Source organism: Balearica regulorum, chromosome 16, assembly GCF_011004875.1.
Source record: "Balearica regulorum gibbericeps isolate bBalReg1 chromosome 16, bBalReg1.pri, whole genome shotgun sequence".
In the NCBI taxonomy this organism is placed as follows: Eukaryota; Metazoa; Chordata; class Aves; order Gruiformes; family Gruidae; genus Balearica; species Balearica regulorum.
Window position 1 is genome coordinate 1,708,258 of NC_046199.1, and position 21,544 is coordinate 1,729,801.

The following is a 21,544-nucleotide window of genomic DNA, read 5'->3' on the forward strand; positions in this document are numbered from 1 at the left end:
GCTCCCTGAAGTCGGGGTGTTGCAGCAGAGTGAAAGCAGCTGTGGACAAGAGCCAAACCTCCTCCCAACCTGAGCTGGGACGGGAAGGTGCCAAGCTGCCCAGGAGGGTTAGCAGTGACGCTGACTCCAAGAGGAAGCCATACGTCGCGGCAGGCAGCGTGTTCACAGCTGCGTCTGAACAACAACGTGCCGCAGATGCCCAGCAGCTTGAAGAGGTGGTTGAGACTGTGGTGCACCAAGTGTTGGAGGTGGTGAAGGGTCCTCGGGATGAGTCGATCTCCATCTTAAGGAGAGTTGCCCTGGAGATCCGAGGAAGACTGCGTGGCAGCGCCAGAAGAGCAGAGCCTTCGGAGACTTCTCCCCGGAATCACTGGCAGGAAATAGTAGTGGTGGGCAAAGAGCTTGTAGCGACCGTGCTGGAGGGCGTGGGGAAGCATTTGGCATCCAGCAGGTTCCATCTTGCCCACCTCCACCCAAGAACAGAAAGAGCTCCCTAAAGTCAGGGCGATGTAGAAGAGTGAAAGCAGTTGTGGACGAGGCCCAAACCTGCTCCTAACCTGAGCTGGGACAGGAAAGTGCTAAGCTTCCCAGGAGGGTCTGCACTGACCCTAACTCCCAGAGGAAGCTATATTTTACTGCAGACAGTGTAATCACAGCTGTGTTCAAGGCCAGCAGCTTGAAGAGGTGGTTGAGGCTGTGGTGCTCCAAGTGTTGGAGCTGGTGAAGTGGCCTTGTGATCATTCTATGTTTGAAGGAGAGTTGTCCTGTGGATCAGAGGAAGATTTTATGGCAGCACTGGAAGAGCAGAGTCTTGGGAGACTTCTCCTTGGAATCGCTGGCAGGAAATGGTACTGGTGGGTAAAGAGCTTGTAGTGGCCGTGCTGGAGGGCGTGGGGAAGCATCAGTTATCTAGCATCTGCTCTGCAGTGGGAGCATCAGCCCTTCTTTCAGACAGGTCTGAAGTTGAGGGAAGCTCCTGGCTCCATCATACCATGACAAAGGCCTTCCCCATAGTAGTGCTCCAGGCTGGCCAGTGTTGGATGTTACTTGCATTGCAAAGGCCTGTCAACTGCTCAAAATAAAGTGCAAATGTTTATACAGATTATCAATATGCATTTGGAGTACGCCATGCTACTGGCCAGTTATGGAAGCTGTGTGGGTTTATACCTCTAGTGGAGGTAAAACATGAAATGTGCCTCAAATTACTGAACTGTTAAAAGCCATACAATTCCAGAGAAACTTGCTATCGTTCATCAGCCAGCCCATACTGGCAGAAAGACAAAAGGAAAGAAATAGTCTAACAGATACTGCTGCTCAAGCTGCAGCACGACAGCCATACGAACCACCAGGCTTACAAACAGTCCAATGATTCCCCTGAGGTTGCCTGCTCTTGAAAATATTATGTTTAGACTGTTCCTGCTGAAGAAATTGGCTCTAGGAACGGGTATGAACTGGCCAAAGATTCCCAGGAATATGGAAAGCGAGCATGGAAAACCTAATGGCCATCAGCCCCGCCTTTGGTTGGAAAACAGTTTTGACTGAGTGCTCAGGGAGATGTCCTGCACTACTAAACATAACTACTCATACCTAGTACTCTGTCACAGGCAAGGATAACCATGTTTCCCACACTGCTATCCAGCACTCTGTCCTCTAAACTGAGCTCCCACCTGTGCCTGAGCCCCTGAACCCCAGCCAGCCGCTTTTGCCACACCTCGGACTAACGAGCTCCAAAGTCTGGGCAGGCATAGAGTGCACCAGCGAACATGGGGACCACCACCACTGTTCGCGATGCTACGGCCCTTAATGTAGACAAATGAGAAGGGAACAGAACATTCCTACAAGACACAACTTCAATTTATTTCTTATATATATATTTATATATATACCTTTGTATAGATTAAACTGGGTGGGATTTTTATCATATACATTTTTTTGGTATAATACATGAGAAACAGGAATGGGAACATAGCATATATAAATCGGTACATTCCTTGAGTGAAACTCTGCCACACTGGGACTAAAATTGCATGCAATGGGGAGACAGAGAGAAGGGAAATCAATTATTTTAAAAAAAAAACAAACCCCAAACAAAGACAACCTAGGTACAACTGTCAACAGAGGAGCAGCTCTATATATGGCAAACCTGTATAAATTAAAAATAAATTCCACTCTGATATCTACTATGCTTTAAAGTGCAATGAAGCCTGATTTATTTACCTACAGAATACAGGAACGATTACCCCCTCTCCCCATTCCAATCTATCCCTAAAAAAAACCAACAAACCCAAACAAAAAACCAAATAAAATAAATCTAAAGGATATACATTATCCACAGTCCTACAGAGACGCCTACATCTACTCAGTAGCACCAAGAATCTGATATGAGTGTAATTAAAATCAATTAAAATTCAGGAGCAATGGTAACATGTAACATCTCTTTGCTGCTTTTGCAGACCTCCTGCCCTTTATATTAGTGTCTTGGAGGGGAGGCAGCTCTCCCTGTGCGGAAAGGGAAGGCGACAGTGTCCTGTCCTCTCTCCATCACCAGCCGAACTGTTGTGTCAGCAGGCTACGAACACGCGCACACGCAGACCGAGCACAGCGAGAGCAGCTGAAGGTTACACGAAGGGGATGGGACAGGAAGCCGAGGCCCCATGTGTGCATGGGTAGGTATGGATGCACGTGGGTGCGTGGGGGGGGGGAGTGGGCCTAATTACACAGAGGTGAAGGGTTGTGTGAGTCCAACACACGCCACAAGCCTCTTTGGTGACAGGGTGATGGGGAGGGAGGGAGGGAAGAGGGGAAAGGGAGTCAGCACAGTCCCCCTCTTGTGAGCCTCTGGTTGTGTTGTCTTCCAAGGCCGGGGGTCTGTGCCCCACAGTTCATCTGTCTCCACATGCCACCTCTCAGCAGGCCTCAGTAGCCAAAGGTCTCCTGGGAAGCATAGACCATGTAGAGGAAGCCATCCTCGTCCTTCTCCTGCTCGTAGATCTCCGAGATGGGGGTAGACACACTCACCATGCTGTGCTGGTTCACCAGCAGGAAGAAAGCCTGGGTGGGATTCAGCTGCAAGCGACGCCTGTGGGGAAAGGGCAGGAGGGCCTGGGTCAACCCACCAGTGGTGGACAGTGAGACAGCAAGTTCTACCTCCCCCCAGCCATCTTGATCACATGAGGCCAGTCCTGCACAGCTAGGACCTCCTTCCACACGCTCAGGACATGGTGTCTATGAGCCCAGCTGTGCTGCTTGGGGCTCCAAAGTCTCCTGAGTCAGGAATCTGCAAAGCCCCTTTCTCCAAGCGCTGCTGGGAAGGGCAAAGCAGAGGGGCCTCTTCCATCTGAGCTGATGGATAAAAGAAGGGGATTGGAGTCCCCTTCATTACCTCATGGAGTGTCCCTATGAGGGAGAGGTCACAGTCCCTCAGCAGATGTTAAGAACCTGTTCCCCCTTGCCCCCCCATATCACAAGGATGCTGTGGTCATCATGTCCCCTACCCACCCTCAGCAGCTGCCTCTGCCTTCTGCCTCATCCTCGCCCCACCACTCTGTGTTCAGGGCCTGTGGGTGAGGACAGGGTCACAGCATGCCAGTTGGGGCCATCCCACTCACCGGATTATTTTGACCAATTCGCTCATGTTGACGTGGTCTGGGACAAGGAACTTGGTCTTGTCCAGCACTGGCAGCTGTTTCTCCCCTTTATAGCGTTCGATGATGACCTGGGGAGAAAGTCAATGGTAGGGTTAGCCGCAGTTCACAGTGCCCGAGCACTGGCTTTGAGGTCAAACACGAATCAAACTAGCACAAGTGGAAAAGTTGAGGTAAGGCCCCACTTTGCTTCACCCTCACAGGAAAACAAACAAAAGGACATGAGCAGTGACCACCAGGTTGGCTGCAGACAGCTCTTCAGCAGAGAGTCATCTGTCCGCCTGAGCCGGGCAGTGGAGAGCATCCAAGGTAAGTGAACTAAAGCATCAATTGCTCTGGCTGGCTGAGAAACAGCAGGCATTACTGGATGACTACCTCCCCCGACACTCAGGAGATCCGGAAGGGGAGTGAAGTGTATTTTAACATCACTTTCAGACCAAAACCACAGGTTTTGCTGGCTTGAGCTAAGGACTGAGCTCACGGTGCACAGCAAAAGACATTTTCCTTTCCTTTTGTGCTACAACCCTGGGCTGCTGCCATTCAGCATCCCCCTGCTTGCTCAGGAAGAGCTGTGGATATTCCCAGACAAGCAGTTTTTAGAAAGCACTGCGCAGCCACCCAAGGCATTCCTTCAGAAAGGGAGAGTTTGGATTTCACCGGTCCCACTCCTCATGTTAACACTCAGACACACAGCCCCGACTCCAAAACGGATCAGAAAGCCATGGCCACTCCCCCCGTGTGCCACCACAACTGTGCGGTGAGCTTCCAGGGCACTTCAGCACAGTGCCACCATGGGGACAGCCCAACCTGTCCTCAGGGGTCCTGCTTGGGAAAGCTCTTCCCACACCCACATTCTGAAACGGCTAAACAATGATTTCTGTTCAGTTTTCCTGTTATTACAATGGGTGAATTTTTTCTGTTAAGGAGTGTCTGCTGACATCGACAGTTGCTATTCTAAACCAGCTTGGACATGTACTATTTATATTCTAAGAAACAAGGTGGTAGGCAGTTAAAATAGGCAATACTATGACTTATAAAGCTCAATACGTTCCCATTACGGTGATACTCCGGCTCGTGCATCTCTCCAGTACCGCCTTGTTTTCTCCACAGAAAGACACTTGTATGCTAATCTGTTACTCGTCCTCTCCGAGTGAGACTGGACATTATTTTTCACTGGAAGACAAGGAGTTCCCATCAATGATTTTCCCAAGTCTTTTCCAAAAACATACAGGAGACCGCAAATGCCTTTGGACAGTGGAGGGATGGAGGAGCAGCATGCAGAGATCAGGATCCCCAGAAGACGGCTCTGTGGAGCCAAGAGGATCAGGTGAACCTCTGGGAACGCTGATTTGCATTTCCCATACTCATTTGTTGACACACTAGCCTCTGTCAGCAGCAGCAAAGTTACTCCTGCTGCCTGTCTACACCAAAACCACAAATCAGACACTCTGGTTGGGATGCTGCGGTATCACCAGTGAGCTGGGAATGTTTGAGGAGTTCCCCAGACTGCAGGACTCAAGGCCCACCAGGATGGGCCAAGCTATGTTGCAGGCAGTTCCCAGATGAGGGAGGAGTGCGAGGCACCTTGGTAAAAGCTCTGCACCTACATGCCCTCCAAAGAGCCCATCCTGGACCAAGCTCACACAAGGGGAACCCAGAGACCAAGGGCTGGACAAGCAGCACATGAAGGCCCCAATGAGTCCCACAACGTATTCTCACATTGGCCACGTCCCCTCTTCGTACTAAGCAAGAGTGCCAGAGAAAAAGACCAGGGAAGGCCAGGTATTGCTCCTTTGGCCCCTTTTGCAAGGTGGAGACCTAATGAAAGAACAAATTTCTGCAACGGAATAAATCCTGCACCAGGATGCCCCTTACCAACCTGCTAACATCCCTTCCTCCCTCTGGCAGGAGGGCAGACGAAGGACAAAGGCAAGCAGAATCATCCCACGGAACTTGAGTCTTTCTTGGACAGATGAGTATTTTGGCTATAGGGAGATGAACAGTCTCAAGGGGCTGGACACTCACGTGCAGGCATGCTGCTCCAGCCACTGGGAAATGCGCAGACAACAGTGGGACGTCGAGTTTTTAACAGTAGTTTGCACAAAGGGGCAGCTGCACAGCAACTGTTGGTGCACAGCAACTCTTTGTGCATATACATTTACATGCAGAGAGGCCGCTGTACACCTGGGCTATGCCTCATTTCTCACCTCTAGCAGGAACAGAGGTAGACGTCTCTGATTACCAGCCAGTTCCATCCCACAAAGAAAAGCCTTTCAATGAGAATCATAGAACCATTGAATGGTTTGGGTGGGAAGGGACCTCACAGCCCATCTTGTTCCGCCCCCCCCGCCATGGACAGGGACACCCTCCACTAGCCCAGGTTGCCCAAAGCCCCATCCAACCTGGCCTTGAACACTGCCAGGGAGCCGGGGGCAGCCACAGCTTCTCTGGGCAACCTGTGCCAGGGCCTCACCACCCCCCACAGGGAAGGATTTCTTCCTAACATCTCATCTAAATCTACCCTCTTTCTTTACCCCTTGTCCTATCACTCCATGCCCTTGTAAACAGTTCCTCTCCAGGTTTCTTGTAGGCCTCTTTAAGTACTGGAAGGTGCTCTAAGGTCTCCCTGGAGCCTTCTCTTCTCAACCCCAACTCTCTCAACCTGATGCATCGTTCCTGAGCTTGGAGGAGGTGATCCCTGAATACTAACCAGCTTTCTTGGGCACCTCTCCCCTCCAGGGCTTTGTCCCACGGTACTCTAGCAAGCAGGTCCCTGAAGAAGCCAAAGTCTGCTCTCCTGAAGTCCAGGGTAGTGAGCTTGCTGCACACCCTCCTCGCTGCCCTGAGGATCTGGAACTCCACCAGTTCATGGTCACTGCAGCCAAGGCTGCCCTTGAGCTTCATATTGCCCACCAGCCCCTCCTTGTTGGTGAGAACAAGGTCCAGCATGGCACCTCTTCTCCTTGGCTCCTCTATCGCTTGGAGAAGGAAGTCATCACCAACACATTCCAGGAACCTCCTGGATTGCTTGTGGCCTGCTGTGTTGCCCCTCCAACAGATATTGGGGTGGCTGAAGTCCCCCATAAGGACCAGGGCTTGTGAACGTGAGGCTGCTATCTGTCTATAGAGGGCCTCATCCGCTAGGTCTTCCTGGTCAGGAGGCCTGTAGCAGACCCCTGCTATCATGTCCCCTGTCCCTGCCCTTCCTTTAATCCTGACCCATAAGCTCTCGGTGGGCTCCTCACCCATTCCCAGGAGGAGCTCTGTGCACTCCAGCTGGTCATTGACAGAGAGGTGACACCCCCTCCTCATGTCCCCTGCCTGTCCTTCCTGAAGAGCCTGTATCCTTCCGTCCCAACACTCCAGTCATAGGAGCCATCCCACCATGTCTCCGTGATGCCAATAAGATCATAACTCTGCAGGTGCGCGCGCATCTCTAACTCCTCTTGTTTGTTCCCCATGCTACGTGCGTTTGCACAGAGGCATTTCAGCTGGGCCCCTGATGAAGCCAAAGGACTGGCTGGGGTAATCCAAGAATGGGCCGAGGAGGATGTCCTGGCCGTTAACAGCAGCAGCTGCCCTGTGCTCTGAGCAGACAAAGGGCCCATCATGTAGAACAGCTCCAAGAGTTTCTGTTTCCAGAACATGAGCTGCTATTTGGGTAACAGGTGGCCAATGGACAAAACATTCTTGTTTAGCTTTGGAAGGAAACGCATGATCAAATGCTAATATTACATCCCTGTGGCCACAGGGCTTGTATACAAAGCCACCTCCCCTCCCATATCCTCTTCCAAGCTGCTGCCTCAGGCCGGGGGGTTCCTCAGTATGGGACACCTGCTCTTGCAGTGGGAACCCACCACAGATCTCACTGCAGAAATAGCACAAGCTGGGCACAGGTGGAAAGGCTTAGGGTAAAGCCTGGGGTCCCGGTCCCATTGCAGAGGGGCCTTGAGCAGCATATATAAACTCAACCCTTGTTCTTGGGCCAGTCTGAAGAGGTGGAAAGGGATTTTGGTAGGGAAAGGGATCGCAACCTGACAGAGGCAAGGCTGCCACCGCTCCATGCCCCCAGGCCCAACCAGCAGCACGGCTGGGAATGCATTCCCAGTAGGCACACGCGCACAAACGTGTACATGTAACACAGACATCCCTATACGCGTGGCCAGCCACAGCGATCAACACAGACATTGCCTCTCCATGCTCCTCTGTGGGTGTGCAGGTGAGCTTGTTATTCCATAACCTAACAGAGACCTCTCTGCATGGCCCAAACACACCCTCAGCTGTCCCTGTCAGCATGAGAGGTGGCTCTCCCCTAACCCACCCTCTGCGGCAGTACAGCCTGTGACTCATTAGGCCTTGCTGAATTCAGCATTACAGTGCTTTGGGAAATGGTTTGCTCCTGTTGCTGCCCAGCACGGGCTGTTCCCCAGTGATTTTAGACTCTCCAAGGCTCGCTGGAGCTGACTTGAAGCTTGCAGCTGCTCCTCCACAGGCCCCAGTTCAATGGGCTCCAGAAAGAGAGCACTGGGGCTGACAGCAGGCGAGGGCGGTGGGCAGGCGTAAGCTCCATCTATCCTCTAACAGTGCAGAAGATGATTTCTAAAGCACCTGCTGAGGCTGTGGATGGAGGTCCCAGCGAGAAGGCAGGAAGCTCGCTGCTTGCTCTGACCACCCGAGGAGGAGCCACCCCGCAGCTGCCTGCAAGGGGCAGCTGGAGGCTCCTTCCAGCAGAGCTAAGTGTGAGCAGCACCTCACTGACAACACAACCATGACCTTCTCAGTAAGAGCTGTGTGTTCCTGCGGTCAGCACTTTTTACAGTGCAGCCAGCTTTGGGGAATGCAGAGACAGCAAAGGAGCCTCTGGCATGAGGTGGACAGGGAAACACTGGGAAGCCCCTAGCTCCCGCCTATCTCCTTATTACGTGTGCCAGTGAGGCCTCCTCGGATGTGATTTCCCTTCAAACTCAAGCAGAGAACTCGACGCCTCAGGCAGAGTCCAGGTTACCTGCTGCTTTGTCTCTGGTGGGCTCAGACAGACACACCACCAGCTCCAGTCCCCCCACGCGTATGTGACACAGCCCCTTCCTCACCCTCCTCTGGAGCACCCTCATGGAAACGGGAGAGAAATGCCCTTCCCCAGGCACAAAGCCAGGCCGTGCACTCTGCAAATCCTCCTGGCCCTCTGTCAAAGCAAAAGGGGACTCACGCAAGGGCTCTGAGTGGAAACTGGAGATGCAAGAAGCGGGCAGCAGCTGCAGCACTGCTTGCTGTGATTTCTGCCAGCAGTAAGGGTGTGACCCAGGCCATCTTCTCCCTAGCTCCCTCTGGGCTCAAACCCCTTTGCTAATTCCAAGTGCCTCTCCAAGGAAGCCAGTACCTTGGCAAACACAGCTCCTGCCTTCCACGGAAGACCAAGAGCTTCCTACAGGCTACTTGCCTGCACTGCACTGCTCAGACCCACCGCTATCCCCCACGCCATGCTCCATTTTGCAGTGCTAGGCTTTGCTCAGAGCCCTACCACCGAAAGCCACATACAATGACTTGCAGGAACTTTGCTACGTAAAGGACAAGTGACAGCATCAGACTTGGTGTCAGGGTCTAACCGGGACCAGGCCATTAGATTCCAACGACACAAACACAGCTGGACACCCCAAGGCCTTCAAACACCCTCCTCTCCTCCTGAGTCTTTTTGCTGCTCCAGCAAAACTTGCAGCTAAACGTATCCTCCCCTGTTGTGTCAGTCAACCCAGGAAAGCAAAGCAGCTGAGCGTTCGAGTCCCTCATCCTCTCACACTGCGGGCACTCAGGACACTATCAAGGACAATAAGGCACTGAACAAAGGGGTCACTTGAGCAGGTGTAGGAGGGCTCGAGACTCTGCCAGGGTTAAACTTCCCCGCCCGCACACAACGCCCCAACCACACCAGTGGCCAGGTCCTGATGACACAGAAGCCTTCTCCTGGGGCATGTGGTGTTTGACCCCAACACAAAGAGCACTCCAGCCATGGAAGCTTTCCCACCATGTTTCAGTAATGCCGGTAAAATTCTGCATGTGGATGCAGAGCTGTGGCTCCTTCTGTTCATTTCCCAGGCAACACGCACTTGTATACAGGGACTTGATATATGCGTGTGTGTATATTTTATGTACAACTTATTTCTAGCTTATCCTTTACTGCTAGAGCTTTAAGGCATTCTAATTAGCTCTGCCACAACTCTGGAGAAATGCAGAGCCAGCTGAATGCTATGAAAACCATGTTAAAAGCAGTGGTCAATAAATGTGTAGATGATATGGCATACTGGTATTCAGTGTGCTGCAAGAGGCATGTCCTCTGCTGAGCTGACAACACATGGACACAACAGTGGTGGTGGAAGAGAAGGAAGAGAAAGAATTCTTTTTACTAGAAGATGCTATGCTAAAATCAAATGAAGAGCGAGGCAGGAATGGACTAGTATGTGCCAAGAGCAGTTTGAGACATTAAGCCTTGAAGGGTAAACACTGAGAGATTGTATGCAATTTTAAGACAAGGCTGAGAGCAAGCCAAACTACATGCTATGGTATTGCAAATGCTAACTCGAGCAAGCCCCGAGTACGCTATTTCTCAAAGTTCTCCATCTTCTCAGCTAGGATATCAAAAACACGCTCACAGCCAAAGACCAAGACGGCATATTAGGGCTGAGAGGGGCAGGAAGAACTGGAGGCAATTCATGGGGTCTCACCTACGCATGTCAACAAGAGGTGCTGGGAAAGCACAGAACGGTGTGACTGTTTGGCTGTGGTATGAATTATTCTAACAGAGTCTCTTTGCTTTCAACACAGCCAAGACCATCTCATACATCTTTCTCTGGGCAGATGCAGAGAAATCTTTACCAGGTTATCCAGGAAAAGTCAGGTAACTATTACAACAAAAACCCAACCAAACAAAAAAAGGCCATTTCAGAGTTTTTTCCTGCTGCACTAGCTTGGAAGTAGATCTGAGATCAAATCAGTTCCTTGCCTCTAGGGCAGGCATGAAGCTTGAGAGAAAGACTGTGTTTTGCACTGCTGAGAATGCAGCTGGTACGCACAAGGCACTGGAGGCTTATGGAGAGCGTCCTGTGTTGATTCTGGGGAGCAAAGTTTTGTAACCTCCATGGCTGGCTGGTGGAGGCTATCCAGCAGCACAGAGGGGTCATGAGAACAAAGTCCAATGTGGAACATGAGAATGATAACTTACCGGGATTTTGTTTGGATGCTGCTCTCGGATCTGCTGTACTTCTTTACAACGATCCGCTGGGAAGAAAGAAGTAAAGAAATGAAGTTAGAAACATCTGGCTGTGCTAGTTCAGGCAAAAATGAGGTAACTACCCTGCAAACCACAAACTGACAAAGAGGGACGTTGCAAAAGAAATACAAATTCTGTTCATCAGGCCTTTTCTGAACATTTGGCAGCAGTGAGATGGTCAGCCAGATGTCAGCTTCACTGATCAACCCTTCATGGCTTCCTACCACCCCAATCATCCCCCAAGGCAGGGACATGCTACCCTGCCCGGTAAAACTGGGCAAGACACATGGAAACCAAAGGACTTAAATGAGACCATAAGGATTACAAAACGGTATTCTTAAATCTACCTTAAGCAAACGCAGCTCATGACATCAGTGCCGGGCAGCAGCACAGCTTTAGGGTCTCAGCTCTAAAAGTTCAGGCTCTGTGTCTCCTGGCTGCTTCCCAAGAGGAGAGGATTCTCCAACTGGGGCTGGGTTTTAGCCATTTCCTTCTGCCTCTTGCACACTTCCAAGTACTATCTGGCACAGTGCCTCGGCCCAAAAGAGACAGGCCTTCCCAAGGAGGACTCCTTCACTATCATAGTAGCTACAACAGCCTGACAGAAAGCATTTCTAAACCTGTTGTGGAAACGGGAAGAAAAACTTAAGCAAGATGACGACCCACATACTAAATGATTTTTTCTGCAGCTGTAACCCTCACACTTTGTAACCCATTTTCCTCCAGAGTTCATGTTTACTGACACACACAACAGGCAGCACATAAAAGAAGAATGTCAATGCCCCCTCACTGCTTCACCGGAGGGCCCTCCACTTCTCACCATTCTAAGCAGCAGAAAGGAGGGGAAGAAGTCATACCAGGGCCCGGTACGGCTCTGTGTGTGCTCTGCCTGGGACACTACAGACCCACGCTCCTCCTTGCATTACCATTATGCTGGGAAGTCCTTCACAGCCTACAGCGGCCCATCTGAAGTGCCCAGGGGAAGCAGTTTCATGGATCACAGTAGGTAAGCCAGAGGGTGAAGGCCAACTAGAAATGCAAGATCTGGGTATCGCAGCATCTGTCGTGGGATCATCCTGCCACACACACAGTTGCCAGCTCAGCACCTACTTCAAGCCCAACTCCCCTTACCTGCCTCACACAGCCCCAGTTTCTCATGACCCACCGGGATCACGTAGGGCAGGGTAAGTGCATGTGTTTGAGTGTGTTTTCTCCCCAGAAACATTGAGCATTTCTCCTCTAACCACTCACTAAAACCTTATTGCTTATAAATTTAATTTGGCTAGGTACTACTTTGGGAAGAAACTGCAGTTTCTTTAGAGGCCACAAGACTACAAAATCACCAGATCACAGAAGCTTTTGAGCACCACTTCTGTCTCCTCTGAGCAGAAAATATCCCTCTAGGATATTGCTAGGAATTGCTAGACCTTTCTTCTGGAGGACTCCATGGACTAAGCAAGGCAGAGCAAGATTATTTGGATTCAATGGAAAATTTGGGCATATTTGGTTTGGGTTTTATGACTGAAGATGTAGTTCCTCATGTTTCCTTTTCACCCTATCCAATACTCCAGGGCATCCAGAGTTGTCCTTGTGAGACGGACAATTTTCCCGAGGTCCCAATCAGCAAGGAGTTACACAGGAATCAGCATTGCACATGACACTGGTACAGCAATGCCTCTTCAGGAGCACACAAGCGCCCAATGCATCGCACCCAACTTGAGCAGCCAGCAGAGCTCCCACCTGTTCATCACGTACAAGCTTCAGCAGGACAGAACACCTTAAAGGCTGGAGGTCCAGAGCATGAGTGGACAAAACTTATCAGCGTAAGCACTTTAGGCAGCTGGGCTGCAGTCAACTCAGGGTTGGGTATTCACAGAGCCCACAGAAAGCTGGGTGCCCTCACAGCTAGCCACTTTTTCCAGTTTCAGGATCCACCCTATCCTGCCTCTCTCTCCATACTATCAGATGGCCACATGGATGAACTTTCTAGACATCATGCGTTTCCCCGTAGGGTCACAGAACTCTTTGCACGGTAAGCCCTAACAACGTAAGTAATTATGAGAAGGGTCTGAGAAGCAATTTGCTTTGCATGTTATCACGGCTAGTAATGTAGATAATCTCAGAGCACCCAACTAGTCTAGGCTGCACATGCCAAAGGGCAGCCACACGCCTGACAGCCCTTCTTGCTCCTTGGAAGCATCACCAACTCCAGCACAAGGCTGGCACCTTCGCTTCCACAGAGGAGCCAGAGGTGCCCCCTGCCCATCACACTGAAAAAGATGCCACACAGAGAATCCAGGTACACGTCAGCATGTCAGGATCCCACCCCTGAAACCGCTGTCCTTTGTTCCCCGAGGGATGCAGGCTGCAGGTGCCTTGGACAGAGGCAGGCCTGGCTGCTGCTGCAGCACGCTTCTTCCAGGTCTTGCTGACTCCACGCTCAGCAGGAATTACGGGCACGAGCCACCAGTGACAAAGCTCTCAACTAGCCTCAAGTCTGATATACCATAGTGGCAGCTCCCTGGTCCCACTCTTTAAGAGCTGCCCTGTGCCCAGGTCTGGTCTGATGGGCCCAGGGGCTTTTCCAGCCTTTCTAATCTCAGGGGACCCTGTGGGAGGTGGCTGATTTGCAGGTTACCACAATACAATGACAGTAGGTGCTGCTTTGCTCCAGGGGCTGCTGGATCCCTTCGGCAGGTACATGTGATTGCAACTACAAGCACCTAAAGCGCTGCACTTCTTCCTCTGCCCAGGAGATGCCCACTTCAGAAACTTCATTCAGGAAGGCAGTTGGGAACAACTCCACCTAAGCCGTTCAGGCACCTGAAGATTCAGGAAGAAGTTTCCAGGACATCTGAAGCTCTGCTAAGGAACAAACTCAGTCCCATCCTAGCCTGGGAGATCCAACCAAGCAGGCTTGGGAATCCGGAGAAGCTATCCTGCATCCTGCACAAGGGTAATTTCTGTGTCCACAATAGTTCAGGCGCTAGAGATCTCCTGCAAGAAATAGGTGACGGTCACCCACACCCTCCTCAGCCTGGAGTGGGAGCTAGAGGTTGATCCTGTCTCTCACGAAAGCATCTTCAACATCACACGGCAAGGAATGGCTATAAATACCACCCTTCATTTAATGTGTTTGTAGTCTAATCTAAGTCACAGGAATAAAGCAAAAGCTGTTAAAGGGCATTTCAGAGAGACCCTGAGGGAGATGCCAGCCTAGCACCCCAGCTCACACCACGTACGGCACTCCACGCAGGTACGCTCCCTCCACCCTTTCACTAGCAGTGTCTGCACACTCACGCTTCACACACAACAGGTCTGATTTTTACAAGCCTTCTCCTGCAACTCTCCCAAATTATTACTGTGCTAACTGAGGCTAAAACTTTCCCCTTTTCTGTAGCACGTGGCTATAGTTAATCCTTAGCCTATATGTAAAGCGAAGCAGAACTGTTTACACAACCCAGTCCGTATCGACATTTTTTTCCTCTGGCCCCTCCTCGCTGCAAGGAGAAGCAAAACACCACACCTGATTCCAGTAGTTCAGGGACTCCAAGCAAGAGGGGGTGAAGGGGCTACAGCCAGCTGCTGTTTTGAAGGAGCTGAGCAAAGATTACTGAACTGCATGCAGAGGGAAGAGCACTGTCTCTGGTCCCAGGTGTGGGCATCCAACATCTGCCACGAGGGAAGCCAGGATGTGAGAGCTCAAGATGGCAGCAAGATAAAAACCACACACTTTTTATTGGTTATTTCTAGCAAAATTTCACTGCTAGGGCCTATTGAAAGACGGGAGTATTTTTATAGCATTGCATATGCCAGGAAAATTGCCTATTTCTCTTCCAACTTCTGTTTCAACTGTTAGTACCAACAGCAAAGCCTGCAAATTGCCCAAAACACCAGAATCTCAGCTGTTTTCTTGACTGAGATCCTTCCCAAGCTGTTCTCCCAAAGATGTGGGCACACAACATATTCCATGGCAATGCAGTACGAGATGGTTACGACAGTTAAGGAGAACAGTCGGAAATTTTAAGCCAGACTTTCTGAGCATGAACCTTTTTTATCAGGAACGCCCAGGAACTCTTGGCTACAGCAGACAGCTCTCTGCTGCGCCGACACAGGACAAAAGGACAGCCCTGGATGCAAAAGAGCTTAATCAGACAAAAGATCCAGATAGTGGAACAGAAGGAAAACACAGGACAAATTCTCCAGCAGCGCAGTTGCGTAAGGGAGACCATTTTTCAGGAGACACTGGACAGGTCAGGCACTGGTGCTGCCCTGGGGCAGTGGGTGGACTCTATGACCAGCCCTGCTTCCTGTGACCAACAGGAATGCTGTTAAGAAAACACCATTAAGAAAAAACACTGCGTGGAAACGTCATCAATGTGCTAGCAGGTCAACAGCTCCTGAGCTGAGTAAGAGCTGCATGTGGAGAGCAAAGCATAGAGTAGAAATTCAGCCACGAGCTACTGCCTCTCCCTGTGGTCCCACATCCCGGGGCTCCAGGTGCAGCTGCCCATGGCACGAAGGGAGTGGGCAGACATCCGTGCCACTTGCAGCAGCCTGCCAGCCCTGTGGCTTTCTTGCTGCCATCCACAAGACACCCTGCCAGCCAGCTTGGGGGTGGATCTGTCTCCGATCTGAAGCAGATGCAAAAATGAACATGTTTCTTCAAGAAGCTGCTGCGGTCAGTCCCAGGGCAGAGAGGTGGTCCTCGCTCCAAGAGGTTTTCTGCAAGGAGAGGAGGCATTGGATGGTTTGAAATCAGGATATGTCTGGGATGCGCTGGCAACTGCTGAAGACATGGACAAGTTATGCAGGTCATTCCAGATGAACATCAATAAATGTTTTTGTAATATCACACCACCCAAAGGCCAGACACCTCTAACCACCAGGAAACACACCCCTGTCTGTGTCATGACTCACACAACAGCTGACCTGACCTGTCCTTGCCCAATGCTGAAGAGCTTGTTCTCAGGCCAGCAGCGCTGCAGGAGGAGCAAGAGGAGACTCCCAAATCCACGGAAGGAGGGCAGAGCTTGCACGGCCAGCTGTCCTCACTACTAAGAAAAGGTTGTTGTTCCAGGCTACGTAGGACAGCAGTGCTGCAGAAACTTGATGATGATTCTGATTGTTGGTCATATTTTACTTCTTCTGTCTGCAAAGCTGGGGGACTCCGGACAGGACGAATGACTCAGGACCATTAATTACACTGTTTTGAACTTACTGTCTCTCTGCAACATGGTGTAGGTAGAGCCTGATGCTCCACTGTCACAGGAAGGTATTACCAACACGAATACGGAGCAACTGATGATACGTCTGCATGCCTATCCATTTCGTTGTTACAGCAAGATGTGTAATGTCTGGAAGGATTTTTGAATGCCTAGCTCCTGGAGCCCTCTGATTGCAGAAGGATCTCAGCAGTCTTGTTCATTTGTGTAAGCTCCCAATCTTCTTGGCTCCAGAGTAGAGCATGAAAATAGGTTTTAAAACAAGACAAACAAGAATCACCTTTAGGTTTTTTTTAGCAGTTTCAAAATTTAACTGAGTATGATTTTGAGCCTGGCTCCAGGAATAAGTATTTATATCTAGCAAATCCATGGTAAGGGCTCGGCTTGTGACCAAGCAGAGCGACATAACAACTGAGAAGTCTAAATTCATGTCAAGACACTTGTTCTCTGGTTGCACAGTACCAAGTCCCCCCTGCTGTGGGCCGTGAAGGCTGAGCACTGGACCTCCATCATTCAAACAGCTTAAAACAGGGCTTCCAACTCACTACACCTCCTGAGCGTGGGGGGCGAACAGGCAATACCTTCTGTGCCATGTTTGGATGGCGTACAGAGTAGTTACATCAGAGTTCCAGATAAGGAACTGGGGGTTTTTTTTGCTCAACGTTTAATCACAGTTTCACTAGCCTTGGAAAAAGAACAGCGAGTTCCCTCCATGTGAGCCGTCAGGAGGCTGCCCTCTGCAAGGGCTTCCCTCTAGCTTCTGTTTGACCTTTTCTTCTGTCTTGACAACCTTCACAATTATAAGCCTCCAAGACAGCAGGAACGCACTCAAATATCTCAGAACTAGTCAGGACACTTCAAATTGCTCAAAAAAAGAGCTGGCACTCCTGACAGAACTGTATTTTAGTGCAGAACACCACACATGTGCGTGCACAAAGAGACTTTGCACAGCCCGGGTCATTGCTATTTGTGCACAAACATGCCTGGACATGCAAGGATTTGCAGGGCCTATTTGGGGAGACGTGCCAGACACAAGAGCCTTGAATTTATTCCTTCATTTTCTTTCACAGTCTATTTCCAAACTGCCTTCTGAAGACAAAAGGCAGCAAACAACTGCATGACCACAAAGTCGGAGGTGTTTACACACTGCAGGTCGACCACAGAACGTCACACAAGCAGCGTGACACACCGGAAGACCTCCCAAGTGACTCTCCTGACGATGATTCCCACTGGGACTGACCAAGGAAGGAAGACAGAAGCCAAGGGAGATGACTTGTGTGTGGTTCATTGCTACTCAATGACAGAGGCAGGAAGAGTCTACCAGTCTCACAGCTCCTAGATCCACCAGTCTCCGCCCTTCTCGCTCAAGGGGATATCCAGAGTGTTTGTAGTGAAGAAAGTATTAAGTAACGAACAAAGGACATACAGATTGTATTACTCCTGGCTGCCAGTCAGGACTTTTTGTTATATAAAAGAATAATAATAAGAAAATCAATATTTGTGGTCTACATGTCTAGCTGGCATTTGTTCTGGATGTTTGTTCAGTTCTTCTTGTACCAATATTTTCTTCAATGCTGCTAATTAACCCCACATCAAATTATGTCACAGAATGTCCTCTAGATACAGCTTAGACGCAGCTAAGCATCAAATTGCAACAGCAGCCTCATTTCAAGGAATCCCAGCTCTTAAAGCACATCTGCTAGTGCTAGAGCATGAGTACCTCGAGCCTAGAGTACGAGGACGAGTTGACTCACTAACCAACCTCAAATCAAGACCAAGATGCTTTTCCAAGCCACCAACAAGAAAAACCGTTACGACAAGCACAGGATGGTGTGCGAGACGGACAATTCATCCAGTGCTGGTCTTTCAACTAGTACAAGCAGCGCTGGCTTACGCTAGATGAGTCCCCAGAGAAGGCAAGACTTCACTTTTCCTCAGAGCCAACAGGAGAGGGAATTCAGCTCCAGACACTGCCTTTATCTACCACTGCCTTTCCTCTAAAGAGAAGTGGCTCCCCAGAGCTAAAGGCAAATCTCCCAGGGGGCTGAACCTGGGATTGGAAAACACAGTCCAGAGAGGCTGAGGTCAAACCTCTATGTTTGTCACCTAGCCAGGGACTCCTGCTGACCAACAGGACCCAAGCGTGTGTGTGTTTCTGCGAGGTGCCTCCATTTCGGCAGGATGCTGGGGCACGAGGCCAATCTACTTTCGATTAGCCGACCGGTCTGGGTTGAAGGTCCATGTCTGTAACCACACTGGCTATGCACTGCATTGAAAACAAAGCCTGAAGCCTGTTGGCAGCCCAGCAACGGCAGAGCAGCCAATTCAAAACAACCACTTGAAAAACAGCACTACCCAATGCTCCGAAGGACTCGCACTCTTTACAGGAAGCGCAACAGTGTCGTCAGGGTGCCGCACACTCTGACTATAGCCAGGACACGCTGTTTCTTTGACATAGACCACAGCTTTGTTCTTGGAATTGTTTTGGACTCCTACAATGGATCTGACTACAGACAGCCACCTCAGCATCCACAGCTGGGTTCAGCACATGAACGCAGAGGGTTACCGTCAGATCTTACCCCATGCACCCAGACCAAAGATGCTCTCCTGCAGACGTGCCAAGGACCAGACCAGGTCCCAGAGCATCACCCTCTCACCACTAACGGCACATGAGATCACAGGACACGTCAGTGCTCGGTGCCCTCAACACACCTTGGCTCAAACCCCTGGCATTTCCCAGCCAGTCCCTTTTTCAAGTCCTCAACAATAATGAATGGAAATCCAGAAGTTTTATTCAGGATAGACCCAAGACAAACTAGATGAACAAGTAGAAGAAATTAATGGAAAAACAAATCTCAGAAATAAAAGAAGGGGGAAAACATGCATCGAGGAAAGCAGAATCCTCAGCGAGGGGTGGCAGACCAAGACCTAAGCCACTTGCTGTGAACCTAGAGCCTGGGTGCCTTTTGTAAACAGTCATATTCCTGACTCTGCCTTTTCTCTGCTTTTTTGGAACCGTTCCACTTCTATAAAGTTTTGAAGCCTTAAAAATTAAGCCATTCCGAGGGAACAGCGTCACTGGCTATGTTTTCCATCAACCCTCTCCAACTGCATTGTAAACAATCGCTTCCTGCTCCTGTTGTGTAATGATTCGAAGACGAAAACAAGCTGTATTTACTTTCTCCAACGGAGCAATTCCAGCCCTGACCCAAAGCAACTGCGTGGGCTGTCAGGCCTCCTCCTCCTTCCCCTCCTCCCGGCCGAGCTCTGCAGACCAGTCAGCTGAGAGAGCAAAAGGGCAGAGGAAAGCGCCCAGAAACAAGGAGCACTTGCAGTTGCCAGCACCAAACTCCCTCACCCCCCCGCCCCCCTTTCCCTCCTGGGCTATTTTAATCCTGCCTTCTTTCAACTACTCTGAGCCTCAGATTTTGTTTTCCTTCTGGCTCATGCAAAGTCTCAGCAATCTGCAAAGGCAAACCAGACTCCTCCTGACCATAATAAGCTGATTCTCACCAGTTTAACTGTAGGTAGTTACTAAGGGTTTGATTTAGGACTCTACTGCGTTTAATACGCAGCTTAGGAGAACACAGCAAGGTCCCAAGCAAGGACCCCAGGGCACCCAGACCTCATTTTATTCTTGTTTGTGCACATTCACTTGGCTCGGTCGCTGTGGGAGGAGAAGGCTGGGTAAGCATTCAAGGCCGGAAGGGTTGTGCCAATAAATTCTGAAATATTTACAGTTTCCAAGAGAGCAGCAAGGGGTTGGATGAGCAGTTCAGTAGGAAAAAGCTCCAGTTTTGAAACTCATGTAGGAAACACACCCTCACCTGCGTTTGGACAGTCTCTGAAGCAAAACGAGGCCTTGCTTGGCATGAATACACTGATTTCAGCATTACTGAGGCGGCGAAGCTCAGCCGACAACCCCCTCGGGACGTACCCTGCCAGAAACACGCACCTTTCCCAGCGCCAGCTGGCTAAGGTCAAGAGAAACAGCAGTTGATGCTTCATCCCATTTCACTATCAGGCCTGGCAATCAAATCTGGTACCTTCTGTGGCAACCTCCTCGTCATTTGAGTTTTCCCACCGCGTACACCTAACAAAGGCACAGGTATGACGCCAGCGTTAACTCTCCTGGGTCTCGAGAACAATTAGAGAGGGTGTATCCAACCCTTGGAACAACAACTACTCTAATGCTAACGAGATGAGGAGCAGGAAGGTAATTTTTAAAGAGGTCGTTGTGCTCTGACAGTGAAAAGCATAAAGACTGGACCCAGGGCAAGAGCAAAACAAGAATATTTACCTCTTGATTACGACCTTCGCCCTGCGGATTTCAGAGCCCCGTGTAGGCGTCACCCCGCTTCCTCGGAGGGCTACACGAGGCGTGACGGGAGGGCAATGGCTGAGCGCAAACACCGCACATGGGTTTGTTGCGCTAAATACAGCGGCTGCCCCTCCAGCCGCGCTCACCCTGGACACATCTGTTATTCCGTGCTCCGTAACAGACGGAGGCTTATGGAGCAAGCACCTCCGCTGTCAAGGGATGACAACAGAAGCTGATGTAATGAACGCATAAAAATACTTCGGTAACGAGTAACGCCATCGCGCTTCGGAGGTGAGGTACCGGGCCCGGCCTGCGCCCGGGAGGTGCCCGACAAAGCAGGCGCATACCGGGGGGGAGGCTCCAAACGCCGCCCAGCCCGGCGGGGCGCGACCCGTCCCCCAGCTCTAGCGCTGCCGCTCCGCTGCCGGCCGGAGCCCCTTCCCGGGGCGGGGGTCGGCTCCCCGCCGCGCTGCCGGCCGGGATGACATCACCGCTCGGCGGCTGCGGCACCGCCACCCCCCTCCCCCCGCCTCCCCCCTTCCCGCCGCCCGGTTTCGCACGGCGCAGCCCGACGGCGGCCGAGCCTCCGGCCGCCCCGGGACGGGGGTCGCCCCGAAGGTCAGCGCGGAGGGGAGGGCGCGGGGGCCCGACCCACCCCACGCCCGCTGGCTCACCGAAGGTGCGGCGCTGCTTGAAGGGCCGGTCCGAGGGCATGGCGGCCGGGGGAAGGGGGGGGGGGGCGGCGGGCCGGGCCGGGGCGCGGGTGCCGGCGGGCGGCTCCTCTCTGACGGACGGCGCGGCCTGCGCTGGGGCTGCGGCGGAGCGGGCCGGTGACGTCACCGCGGCACGCCCGAAAGGGGCGGGGCCAGCCCCGAGCCCCGCCCCCTCCCGGAGCCCCGCCGGGACCGCGGAACGGGGGGGGGGGGGGGGGGGGGGAAGGAGCCCGCGGCGGTTCCGGCGGTCAGGGCCCAGCCCGCTGCCTCCCGCCCCGCTCCGGGGCCCCACCGCTGCTCGTCAGCACCGACGCTGGAGCACACAGGTCTGGGGCGGTTTCCCCTCGGACAGGCAGTTGTCCTGTTAATCAGCACACAGC

At 51.5% G+C, this 21,544-nt stretch overlaps 1 protein-coding gene across 1 annotated transcript; it reads right to left on the minus strand.

Moving 5' to 3' along the window:
* Positions 1 to 1,836: 1,836 nt before the first annotated feature.
* MAP1LC3A (microtubule associated protein 1 light chain 3 alpha) lies at positions 1,837 to 21,245 on the minus strand. Its single transcript, XM_075768360.1, has 4 exons — positions 21,126 to 21,245; positions 10,858 to 10,913; positions 3,609 to 3,715; positions 1,837 to 3,079 (listed from the first exon to the last, which is right to left on the minus strand). The coding sequence occupies exons 1-4, from the start codon at positions 21,163 to 21,165 to the stop codon at positions 2,917 to 2,919; spliced, it is 366 nt and encodes a 121-aa protein (XP_075624475.1). The 5' UTR covers positions 21,166 to 21,245; the 3' UTR covers positions 1,837 to 2,916.
* Positions 21,246 to 21,544: the final 299 nt, after the last annotated feature.